Consider the following 13295-nt stretch of genomic DNA (forward strand, 5'->3'; position numbering starts at 1 on the left):
TGCCAAACGTGAGTTAATTCATGATTTAAATTTAGTTGTCTAAATGTTATAGATATTCAAATAACCAAGTTTAATGTGAATATTTCATAAAATATCCAATTTTTATGTTTTGATACTTGTGTATACTGTCTTAAAAACGGGCTGAAGCTGAAAATACGTCAGTCCTGAAGGGATCTGGCAGATCTGTGCATGTTTACTTCTGAGGTTTGGTGATGCTAGGATGTGGGGAAACGAGGCTTTTAGGATATTACATCATTTTCCAGCAGAACCAATTAAAAAAAAAAAAAAGGCACTCTAAAATGCAGCGAGCACGTAAAAGTCCCTCCCAATGTTCATGAAAGGCTTTAAAAGCATCTGTGTTGTTTTTCAACTGTTGATGATGAAGGTTCATGATGCATCATGGACCTTCAGCTTCACATAACGTGTTCAATACACAGCCAATTAAGTTACATTTTTAGATAGTGTTATTATAATGGAGTTTTTATATCCACTAGGTTTATGTGTGATGTGTTTGTGTGTGTGAGAATATTCTAAAAAAAATATCACCTAAATGGTTGTTATGAAGACGGTACAGAAACTCAGAGCAAAAATAAAAAAAGGAAAAAAAAAACAAAAAACAACAGAAAATTATGGTTTATTACTAAACATAGAATCTTTTTGACACTTGACTTTGAGTATAAGGGAGCAAGAAGAAATACCATGAGGTTTATCACAAAATCCAACACTACAGACTAGTGGGCAGGATGTAAACTACAAAACTGAAAACTACTGAAAGCTTCTGGCAACATCCACAGCATCCACAGCTTGTGGGTGAACGGACTCATCTTTTAAACCACAACTGAGTCTGTTTCAAAAGCATTTAGATGTTTTACTTCAATAGACAAAGGGAATCTGGGTGTAGTTAAAGTAGTCTGTTGATTATCCTTTAATTACAGTAATAATTGATAAAAAAAAAAAAAAAGTTTAAAAAAGTATAAATTTACTCAAGTGTAAAATTAAAAACAAGATGCGAATTTTCAACTTTTTGTGTTTTTACTTTAATGGAACTGCACTGATGAAGCCATTCAGATCAGCATCAAAACATCTAAAATATGTGACACAAGTCCATACATAAGTCCAATTTACCTGATACAACTTCTTTAATACACCTCCTGCCTGGACAAATGAGAACATACATAAACAATTTTAGATTAGTTTTATTTTTGACATTGAAACAGCGAGTTATGGCAGCCAACAACTACTGATGCAGCTTGATAAAGTGAAGCGACTGTCAGCTGGAACTCTGAACCTGAACAATAAACCTTCATGAACAAACTGCAAATACAAATGCAAAAACAAAAACTGCAAAATGAAAATGTTTTTAAAACCTCTGCATGAAAAATATGACCAAACAGCAGCATGTATGAACGACACTGACACACATATTTACAGTCTGACCAACGTACACAACACTTTCTGGCTTAATAAACACATACATGTAAATGTTGCAGATTACATGTGTGTGAGTGTGTGTGTGTGTGTGTGTGTGTGTGTGGTGTGTGTGTGGTGTGTGTGTGGTGTGCGTGCGTGCGTGTGAGCATGCGTGCGTGTGTGTGTTATCTGAAACCAGGATGTGGGAAAGCCACACTTTTAAAGTGCATCTTCCAGCAGAACAAACTGTGATGAATAAAACCGCCATTAGGTGCCGACGGCACCGACAGAGATCGAATCATCTGTAATTGGATGGAAAAATTCTCTTTAATCAACAAAATCAGCATTAGCTTTTGCTTTTATTTGTTGCTTCTACAATAACTCCTCGATGGAGACGCTTTGTCTACTGAAATTCCACAAGTGATTACAGAATAGTCAGAAGAGATTTTAATTTTTGTTGCCCATCTGATTCCCGTAGATTAGAGCAGATTTAGCTCGGTTCTTTGCAGTTGAGACTGAATTTGAACTGTTTTTATGCCATTTGTACTGAGTTTACAACGGTTTCCCACTGCAGTGATGGGTGAAGCTTTTATTACTCCACATGCTCCTTAAGCAAGTCTTGTTTAGCTGCAAGAAAAAGCACACAGTCTTTAATGTCTTCTTTCAAGTATTTTCTCTTTTACTGATCATCCTCTGAAATGCACCACACTGAAAAGATACAACTAGAAACACATTCACAGCGATGACGTAGAGAATAATAAAGATCCTGTTGATTCGCTGAGCCAGTCTGGTCCAGTAGCCTGGGTTTCCCATTCCTTCGCTTCATTTAGTGCTGTCATTGCTTTCTCAATCTGCTCCAGTTCATCTGTGACCTTTTCCAAAGCGAGGAACACTTCGGTCAGCTGACCGCTGCCGAGCTGCCGGGAGGGGACAGAAAATTAATCAACTGCATACAACACTTTCAAGCTGCTGGAGCCGGGTCTTGTTTCCACTGATGAGAGTGCAAGCATGCCATCTAAAATATATTTTAAAACAACTCTTACCTGTTTGGCTTCAGGTGATATTTGAACATCAGAGTTTGTGTATCTCTTCATCTCTGATTGGACACAAGAAGAATAAAAAGCTTATTAATGTGAAATATTGGAGCATTCAAACCCACATTCACATGTTTCAGAACATTTATTTCAAGAAGGGATCCTTCCATTATTCAGCTCACCCAGTAATGGGCTGTGGAGTTTGCTGTGTTGGTCCCTGTTCAGGTTCTGTTCATTAACTCGGGATGTAAAGTCCTTCTCAATCAGATACGACATCAAAATCGTCTCCAGCAGACTCAGCATCATCAGAGAAAAGATCCCAATGCAGAAGACCGCTGGATGAAACAGGCAACATTATTAGAGACAACCTGTTTTCTTGTTACTGTGCAGCGCAATTCTGTAATGTCTGTGATCTGCTTCACCTATGAGGGGGATCCTGTCCGATGAGCAAGGCAGAATGTCGTTGAGAATGAGCTGCATGACGGTGACGGCGAGCATCACGGTGACCTTGAAGCTGATCTTCTCGCCGCCTCTGTCCGGGATCAGGAAGGAGCTCAGGTCCAGACACAAGAGGAAGAGGACGGGCAGCAAGAAGTTAGCGATGTAGAGGACTGACCTCCTCTTCATGTGAATCTGTGGAATAAAGCTTGAGGTCAGCTGTCAGAGTGTGCTCCGAGAGGAAAACAGAGCATCTACTGCAGCAGCTCTGTGAGGCTTTCTATTTACAGAGAACTCCTCACAGTGTAAACGATCGTGGTTTGGTCTGAGCCGATGCTGTGGTTGTCCGTCTTGTTGGTGACGGTGAGTTTGAGGAACAGCCACTCGTACTGCGTCTGCATCGCGATGCGAGACCAGTTGGTGAGCAGCTTGTCATCTTTGTGGACTAAAAAATTCAGCTCTTCGTCTGAAGAGGGAGACAGATGTTCGGCTTTGGAGGGTCAGGAACGAAAAACACTTCCACCGGTAGATTTGGCTCCACAAATGTGAACGGGACGCTCCAGAGACTCACCAGAGTGCATGAGAGACTTGAAGGAGAGGTTGCACTTTTGGATGTCGAAGGGAAATTTGTCAACGTGCATCTTACAGGTGCTGATCACCACCTGGTCGTTCCGATATTCCACCCCACCGTCTGAGTTTATTTTGAGGTAAAGACTCGGAGGAGCTTTGTCTTTCTCTATCCTGCATCACAACAGACACACGCACCACATCTTGCATCTTGAGTAACTGTTAAACATGTTAATCTGTGACGATGCTCACGTCATCAAACTTACATCTCTTCAATAATTATGTCCGGCTTCCACAGAACATCCGTCGGGACTTTCACATGTTAAGTCCACAGAACTGTTCCGGGTCCCACTGAATGTAATCGTTGCACCAAGACTACAGAGTGAAGGTGCGGCAGGACGGGGTGCACACAGGTGTTGAAGAGAAGCGATCAGAGAAACAACAGAGGAAAGAAGTCAGGTAAATTAAGAGCTGTTTTTATGATCGCAGGGCTGTAAAAGAGTCGGTTCTTAAAGGGAACATACAGAAAGTCTTTCAATATCTGACTTAATTCAACGAGCAGAGAATGGTCAGGATCATAGTGCAGTCAATAAATAAGTGAGAAAATAGCTCACCGTGTAAATACAAATGTATGAAATGAAGGTTTGGTCGGTCTCTCTCTGTGAATGAAGAAATACAGATTGTGTGAACATTAATCAACAACTCAAGCCTGAAGCTATGCAGGATCATAAAACATGACGCTTCAGTGGTAGAAAAGTAAAACCAGGTCAGAGTCTGTCTAGACTACAGCTGAATTTGACTCATATGGAGGAAGATCATGTCTCACAGCATAAACTGAATAAACATTTCATCTTATTTACTAGGCTGGGGACTATATCTGTTTCTTCCAACTCAACAAGTTAATGACAACCAGACAACGATTCCGTGGTTTGCGCTCCCCCTCACAGCAAAACATCCAGGTTCACTTCTGTGGGCGTTCACATGTTCTCCCTGTGTGTGGGTTTCATGCCACAGTCCCAAAAACATTGCAGAGAAAGTATAATCAAATATGCACAGGATTTTGGGAAAACCTTTCACAGACATGCTGCTTTTAATGAGACAGTAATTGGACATACTGGCCGACAGAAACAATCAGCAGCCACCAGGGAGACGCTGTGATGCTAAAAGCCACTTTGAACTGTCATTATAGGTCACTGCAGGGACCTAAAGGGATTTCAGTGTCTGGCTTCTGTGGCACACAGCAGTGCTGTAGACCAATGAAGTGGGATAACGACAACCGTCCTTGTCAAAAAGATTACATAGAAAAGAAACTGCAATCAGATGGAACATCTTACCACATCGAGGATGGCAGAGATGGCCATTATGAGGTTCACGACTGTAACCGAATCGTAGTGTTTAACGGGCCTGCTCATGCTGAAAAGGTCGTTGTTTCTGGTCAGGCCAGATGATTTAAAACATCCTGGTAACTGCAGCTTCCACCGAGCGACCTCCCATGATCTGCAACCACAGAAAGACACATTTTAAAGTCAGTTTCTCCCAATTCATTAGTGAGTCATCTCTTAGCTGGTCTTTCCCTGATGTCTTTGTCAAACTTGATTTTGAGAAAAAAAAAAAAGGAGACCTGAGGTAATAAATATCAAAAGTGCCAAAAATTTCAATTCAAGAACAAACCAGCGCCAGGTAAAAAATAATTAAACTCTAATTAGAAATGAATAGACTGTTCAGTACTGTCATTTTATGGGAAGGTGAGATGAAAACATCTGTGACACTGTGGTTTATTCTGACGTTGATTGAAGCGATGTGCATGTATGAATTATTCAAGCGTCAATGCAGGATTTATAGGGGAAAAAATAATCATGGCTCATTGCTAAACCTTCTTCAAGCCTTAAAGTTTGTGGTTTTCTTGAGGAAAAGACTGTTTAAGGGTGGAAAAAAACAGTATTTTTTTAAGGACCTTTTATTTTCATATTGTGAGGTGGAAAATATGAAGAGGACGACTTGCAGTTGGACGATGCATTTCCACCTGTTTTCGAAACAATTAATGCACACACACACACACACACACACACACACACACACACACACACACACACACACACACACACAGGAATGATTAAAAAACTGTAACATGATGAAGTCCATTTATTTGTTCAAACATAATCAGACCAGGACGAAAGAGATCATGATTTAATTTATTTTGATATACAGAAAAGAGAAAGAGTTGCAAACTGTGACTTGTTTTGATTGAAAACAAAAGTTATAGGACAGGTTTAAATTTAGTTTTCCCTATGTTTTGCAAAAATTGAAATACGCTTCAAAATAATGGTTTATCATTTTAAAAGACTGAAACAGATCCAGACAAAGGCCTAAATATGGCAAAAAAAAAAACCTTAAAATGAAATACTTTTTTTTCCAGATCAAAAGTGGAATTTGTTCCTCTAAGATTACAAATGCATGAATCTGCAAAATGTACTTTGATTTAGATTTTTTTTTCTTGTATTGAGGCTGCGGGACAAAGTTTAAACCTGATGAAATTAGATGTAACTAGGTACAATTAGTGCTGTCATGCGATCAAAAATTAATCTAATTAATTACATGATTTGTAATTAATTAATCTAATTAATCACATTTTAATCTCATATCTGATTTGGTCCCCAAGTAAAGAATTAAAATTCAGGGATGTTACAGAATTGTAGTGCATGACTCTTAAATGACAACACCGAGAAGAGAAGATTTGAAATCCACATTTTTGTCAATGATGAATGAAAGCTCAGTCAGGACGTCTTGTCCAAAATAAATTCTAAGCCCAATCAGGCAACTTAAATAACACTTTCAGTGTGTTTCATTAAAGAAATTCAAAAGGAGAAAAAGTTTAAGTACGTCCCAGCAAGCCAATTCGGCCTGGTGCACTATTCAATAATGCAGTACAAATATTGATAAAAAAAAATTAAAAAAATTCTGAAATAAATAAGACTGAGTTTCAAATAACCACTTAAGCAAACTAAATTCAAAATGAATACTAAAACTAACTTAATACAGCAATTTAAAATGAATACTACAAGTATAATATGCCTCTAAATAAGACAACAGTTCCATTCACATTGAATTGCCACTCAAGTGAGCTATAATTAATCTTAGATTAAATTTTTAGTGCACTAATTTGGAGTGTAATTAATTAATCGAATTAATGCACTAAAGTGACAGCCCTAGGTAGAATACAATACAACAGAACTACATGTAAAACACAAACACCGTCCCCCTTACCTGTGAGGAGCAGAAGAATGAAGGAAGCAGCCATCAACATTGTGAGTGTGTGAGGGTCTCTGTCCTCTCCGCTCTGGATGAAGAAGCGTCCTCCTGGACTGGGATCACTGAGGTGCTCGAGAACAGAAGGACAGATCAAACGTCCCACCTTCCTTTTCTTTTTTTTGGTAAATCCAAGGGCAACACCCTCATCTGTTGGGCAGATCAGATCACGTTCCAAATTTCCATCCTGTTGTACTTATTCTAAACATTTGTGCGAAGAGAAGACAATATTAAAAGAACAGATTCAACTTCTTCATGAGAAAGGAGGATGTGGAGATGTTGCAGGACCAGAGGAGGCAGAGGATAAGACCAACGGAGACATCTGAAGGGAACCTCCAGAAAGAGAAACATGATGATTTCATTTTTATGCTTTTAAATATTATCTCAAATAGGAAAGGTGCTTGTTGAGATCAAATGGCTTCTTTTATGGTAAGGCCAGAGTGGCTACATTAAAAACAAGGGATGGCAGACAGAGACTCATGGAGAAGAAATCATAAAGAAATAAACAGAAAAAGAAAGAAAGTCCCTGAGCGCTGCGGATTTGTTAGTCTGGTGAGGGATGTGGGAATGTCAGGGGAGGGAGGAGATCCTGAGGAGGGAAAGAGAGACCACAACGCACAGTACAAGCAGGTGTTTTGCATGTTCCCCTGTGCCTGTGAGTTTTTAAGTAAGCTGATTACCCTGAATGACTGGAGGTGTGACTGTCTGCCTGGTGGACCGGTGACCGGTCCAGTGAACACAGACATCCACCGCCAGCTGGAAAAAGCTCCCGCCCTCACCCATTGAAGATGAATTACAGAAAGAAGATTTTCTGCTGTTGGTTGAGCCCAATTTCACCCTGTGTGTCTCAGCTACTCACACATGCTTCTCCTCTTATCACTTGTTCATCAGTCTCTTCCACTTCAAGTGTGGTCTTGAGCTGTTTGTGGCTTCTTGCAGTTTTCACAAAAAAAAAAAAAATGGAAATAATTTGTGGTTCATGTTTTTCATTCAACGCTACCTATGATCTTATCCCACAAAGTAAGTTCTGGAGACTGGAAGGAGATTGAACAGTTAATCAATGCTCATAGACCACAGACCACAATCTCTTCTTCTCTTGAGGCTTTTAGGTTTCACATTACGTGCCTGGCCTCCAGCCGAACAGGAGCTCCGCTCTGCCGCCCTGGGATGACCTCCATGTTTCACTGATTGTGATAACAGTAGTACAAATAAGGAGGAGGTGAAAATAGATTAGTTTCTCCTTGTTAGAGTTGTGCATTTCTATAATAACTCTATTGCACTTATCACTGATTATTATCATCATTACCTTCAAGATTTTTCCATTTCTCCTGCAGACTTTTTGCCTTATTAACCTTCATCACTACAAATCAACTCCTCCTCACCTCAGTAGGTGTTATTCAGACTCAATTTGAGTTCACTTTTTGAAACTGGGTAGAAGGACGTTTGATTAAAGGTGCATTTTGCCATCAGTTGGACATCATTGATCCTAGATCCGTAAACTTTACAAAACACAACAAGAGCATACAGAGAAGTGTTTGGTGTGTTTTCAACTGGAGAGTTCACTTACCAGTCTGATACAATTTTTAAAATTAATTTGTTTCACGTCCTTGAACTAGACCTAATGTAAGTCATTTTTTCATTCTTCTGAATCAATTATATAGCTTTTGACATTAAATTTTTTTTCTTGTGAATCCACCTTTTTTTATATAAGTTTCTGTGCAGTTTGCACCAAAATAAGTACACAGACAGCAGCTCTATACTTCTTTATTATATTAAAGAAATCACAAGCTCAAGCAAAGTTCAGTAATTGCGATTTTTTTTTTAATTATCTAATAGCAACAATCTGTTTCGCACTTTTTCCAATAATGGGAGTGAATTCACTAAAACGTCTCACAATGTAAACACTGTTGTTAAAATATACACGCAAAAAATTCCACAGTGTGCACATCACGTGTGACACATAATCACGTACATGATAAAGACAGATACAACTTCTACTAGATATTATTGTACGCTGCAATTTCTTTTCCAAGCTTGTGAAACCTTCAACAAAAGAACTTTCAGCCCTGCAAACACAACTTGTTCAGTGTAAGTTCTCATCATTTTGCAGTAATCAGAATGTGGTTTGAATATGGCTTTCAGCAGAGCTCCTGATCATCCTGCAGAAGATCAAATTATAAGCAACAAAAACCACCATTAAGGGCTGAAGGCACTAACAATGAAGCCTCTCCTCCATCAGAGAGGCTTTCCTACAAATTCAGCAAGTGTTGGATCAATACTGGCACTTACTGTGTCCAGAAATTACCCAGAAGCAAACAATGTTATCACCAAATTGAAATTCCAAGCTTTTATATAAAATAAGTCACAACAATTTAACATTAAGAATATTTTAGACTCCACTGACGACAGTTGCAGTCAATAGTTTTTACATGTGCAAAAGTAACAATGTGCCGCTGACTCTCAACAAAGTGTAGAATTAATTACATTTACTATCATCACAGTGAATCTTGGAAATTGCTTTTAAAACATGGCGTCTGCATGTGCTATTGTCCCAAAAACTGAAGCAGAAAGATGATTTGAGCAAATGTAAGAAAAGAAAACAACAGCAACAACAACAATAATAAGACCCTTTCAAGAATGTAAAGCAGACCTGCAAAAATGCTCATCGTGATCTTAAAGTCTTCATGGAGTCACTCCAGAGAAAAGACATAAGGAAGTTTGGAACAGAGCTCTCTTTTTCATGTTGATGTAGTCTAAATGATAGTCTCTGAATTCTCTGAACTACTTCTATAATTTACATTAAAGAAAAATTCAAAATTAAAATTGAGACTAAATATTGATTCTATCAGGTGTAGACTAACTGTGAAACACAACTGTTGATCCTGTATCCTCAATTCTTCACCTCCATCCCAACTCAGTGGGACTGATTTTCTATGGATTGTTCCATTTTGAGAAGATAACCACGAGAAACACACTGACCACAGTCAGATACAAAATCAGGAAAACTCTGTTGACTTTTTTAGCCACCCCGGTCCAGTAGCCCAGCTTCTCCTCTTCCTTCTTGCTTTTGAGGAGCAAAATTAATGTTTTCCGCATCTCCTTCAGCTCATCGGAAAGCTTCTCCAAGCCAAGGTACTGCGCTGTCAGTCTGTTGCCGTTGCCCTGTTGAAGTGATTTGGATTTGCAGCATTAGAGAGCTAATATTTTAATTGTAAAAAAGTTAGTGAAAATAGAATTCTGACCTCTTTATCTTCAGGCAGCAGCTCAGACGGAGTTTCACCAGAAGACGCTTCATAAATACGTGCATCTTGAATCCATTTATGTGGATCTGAAAATGTAGAAGTCATTAAATCAATATCCACTGAAAAATTATAAACAGGATTTAAAAAAATATCATTAACAATGACGCGTACACAGACTGATAGTTATACCACTCTGGAAGCCACAATTGTTCTTATTCTAAGTCTGCTTGCTGATGTGCAGTGGGATGTTTTACCACGGCGGTGGTGGACAGGAGTAGCAGTGTTGGAAAAAAATGTGTTTTCCCCGTCTAGATGCAGACAAGTGTTCTCAATAAATCTCATTTTCTGACATCATTGTGTAAACGAACAACCAAAACGAGTTTTGTCAAGAGAGCATGAGTCTACTGATAAGATAGATAAAGAGAAGGGAGATAGATGGACGTTAGCCAGTTCCTCTGGCTCCTGCTCTCACCTTTATGGCAGTAGTGGCTGTTGGTGTTGTTCTGATAGCTGCCGTCCTCTCTTACATTTTGATCTCTTTCAGTCTTGCTGTCCGATGATATGGAGTCTTTCTCCATCAGATACATCACCAAAATTGTCTCAAGCAGGCTCAGCATCATCAGGGCAAAAATCCCAATGCAGTAAACCGCTAACAGAGCAGACAACAACACTACTGTGGATCAATAGTCACAAAACGTGTCAGTAACCACTGCAGTCCAAACAAGGCAGAGCTCTTCACCTATAAGTGGGATCCTGTTGGAGGAAGAGGGCAGAATTTCATTTAGGATGAGCTGTAGCACTGTCACGGCCAGCAGCACGGTGACCTTGAAGCTGAGCTTCTCGCCGCCGTTATCCGAGATCAGGAACGAGCTCAAGTCCAGGCACAAGAAGAAGAGGACAGGAAGCAGGAAGTTAACAATGTAGAGAACAGGCTTCCTCTTCATCGTGATCTGAAGATACGAGCAGGATCAGACGTTTGAGTCAAGAATGTTTTTTAATCTTTAAACTGTATTTAAAATATATGTAGGGAATGGTGGAAACAGAAACAAACTATTTAGTATAAATGCTTGAATTTGTGCAAAGATTTATTCAAACAGTTGGTAGTGCTTAAGGCTGACATCAACCTTATCTTACAAATGCATCTTGGTACGTACGGTGTAAACGACAAAGTCTTGTCCAAATCGATCACTGGTGTTGAGGTAGGTGACTGCCATGTTCATGAACAGCCACTCGTACTGGGTCCGCATCAAGTCCCGAGACCACTCTGTGGCCTCCGAGGAGTTGTCACTCGGCTGGAGTCGAATGTCTCTGACTGAGGGGGATGAAAGTGCTGTTAGGGTATTTTGTGTCGCAAAGAGCCAAGATAGGATGTCAAGGATGAAGTGTTCATAACAAATATAAAACAGCTGTTTTTCTTAAAAAAAAATCTCTTTCAAGAAGATCCAACCTGGAAGAAATATTGTCAAAGGTTACAATGTTACACTGAAGGGATGGTCAGAGAAAAGAGAGGCTGATGATGGCTGATGATGACTTTTTTGTGGTTCAGGCTTTTGGAAGAGAGAGAACATCCTCCAGCACTTTAAAACCCTCGTCTAGACAATAATTATTAAAACTACAGTAACTGAATGTGTGGTGGAAAGAGACAGAGGTGAGGAAGGAAGAAAGATGTTTGTCTCCCTCACAGCCTTCTGTGTCATTCGTATTTTCATCCACACCAACCACAGCGTTTTACCGCAGTTTCTAAGTGCCTGCAGAGGAGACTCTGTCTACTGATGCAAGTTGTGACGTTTTACAAACACAAACAGGCTCTTACTAGTATGTGCAACAGATTTGAAGGTGAGGTTGCAGTTCTGAATATCAAAGGGGAATTGGTAGATGTGCATCCTGCAGGTGCTGACGAGCACCTGGTCGTCCTGAACTTCCACCTCACCCATATTGTTGATGGTGAGATACGGAGGGGGAGCTTTGTCCGTCTCGGTCCTGTAGGGAAACACATATAGCCCGAACATTAATCCATTTCAAACAGGATATTTGCAGATATCAACTCAATAAAAACTTGTTTGTAATATCTGACGTTGTGTCCATTCGTGGCCGGGATATTCAGTGTATGATGCATCACTATTAAACAGTTATTGCTGATAACTGCTGATTGAATCTGTGCAATTTCACATTTTATGATCACCTGACCAGGATTCACTCAGTGACTCAGCTGAAACTGAACCAAGATGGAGGTAATGGATTTTTTTTTTTTTTTTTTTTTTTGTGGCCTTGTTGCCTGTACCTGCCTCGCCTCGCTATCGTGGGCCTTATGCTGTGAAGAGCAAAGTAGGTGATTTCCACCCTGGACCGACGTGTGGCACGCGTTTATGTTGTATTAACATGATTTAACCTGACCGTCCGCGCCAAAAGCCCGAGTCAATGGAGGCGCATCCCGGGAGCTGTCCGCTCCAGGCGGTGCTGAATCACCAGCCGGTCTGACAGAACTGAACACAGCGCAGCTGCATGTAGGCGGCGCTGTGTTTTTATTCATATACTAAAACCTTCGTCCTGATTCAGCCAGTGAGAGCGCTTTTTTTCTGGTGACAGCATAACTTACTTACAGAAATACAACATGGAGCTTATTTAGCTAAAATTCCATTGGAAACGAGAGAGAACCGGAAGAGGATTTAACCCCAACTTTGTCTTCACTCTCAGTCACAACCGACGCACCTTTCTGTTATGCTCTCTAACGTAAGTCCTTGATGCTAATTTGGTGGTGACATCCAAATTCTGATTATTTGTGGTTCGTTATCTCTGCAGTGTTTATTGATATGTCATTAGAGCTATTAAACAGAACATTTTTCCCTCAGTGGAGGTTTTAGTAACTAACAGCATGTTGGTTGAAATGAAAACTTGCTGTGTGTTTTGCTTGCGATTGATTTGCTCATGTCATCATTGGCTTATTTGTTTACATTCTGTGGTGTGTTTAAGTGTCAAGCTTGTAAAACTTTCATCTTTATCGGCTCAGTATATCTTGTATATTTAATCAACAGTTTTAAATCACGGAGTTTTACTGTATGTGCTCGATTACTAAGTGCACAATGCGATATTTTTGGTGTTACAGTGGAAAACAAACCAGAGATCCCTAAATTCTAAAAGATAGAGCTCCCCCACAGTACCAGCATCAACAAAACAAAAAAAGAAAGAAAGAAATCTCTGTTATTGTGTTTGTAGAAGGATTTACACTTACATTTCTTCGATGGTGATGTCTGGCTTCCACAACTTGTCACTTGGAAGAGAAATATTTTCAATTCCACAA

The 13295-nt window shown here is 39.7% G+C and overlaps 1 protein-coding gene and 1 pseudogene across 1 annotated transcript; both read right to left on the reverse strand.

Annotated features, from left to right (window-relative positions):
* Window positions 1–2073: 2073 nt before the first annotated feature.
* Window positions 2074–7933, reverse strand: LOC115393766 (5-hydroxytryptamine receptor 3A-like; annotated as a pseudogene).
* Window positions 7934–9686: 1753 nt separating this feature from the next.
* Window positions 9687–13294, reverse strand: LOC115393767 (5-hydroxytryptamine receptor 3A-like; the record flags this gene model as incomplete). The annotated part of the gene is made up of 7 exons (XM_030098872.1): window positions 9687–9917; window positions 9998–10083; window positions 10470–10646; window positions 10737–10947; window positions 11152–11309; window positions 11811–11977; window positions 13227–13294. Coding segments are annotated over 7 exons (1098 nt in total), but the record flags the coding sequence as incomplete, so codon positions are not given.
* Window position 13295: the final 1 nt, after the last annotated feature.

The sequence above is a fragment of the Salarias fasciatus genome, chromosome 8, assembly GCF_902148845.1.
Source record: "Salarias fasciatus chromosome 8, fSalaFa1.1, whole genome shotgun sequence".
Lineage (NCBI taxonomy): Eukaryota > Metazoa > Chordata > Actinopteri > Blenniiformes > Blenniidae > Salarias > Salarias fasciatus.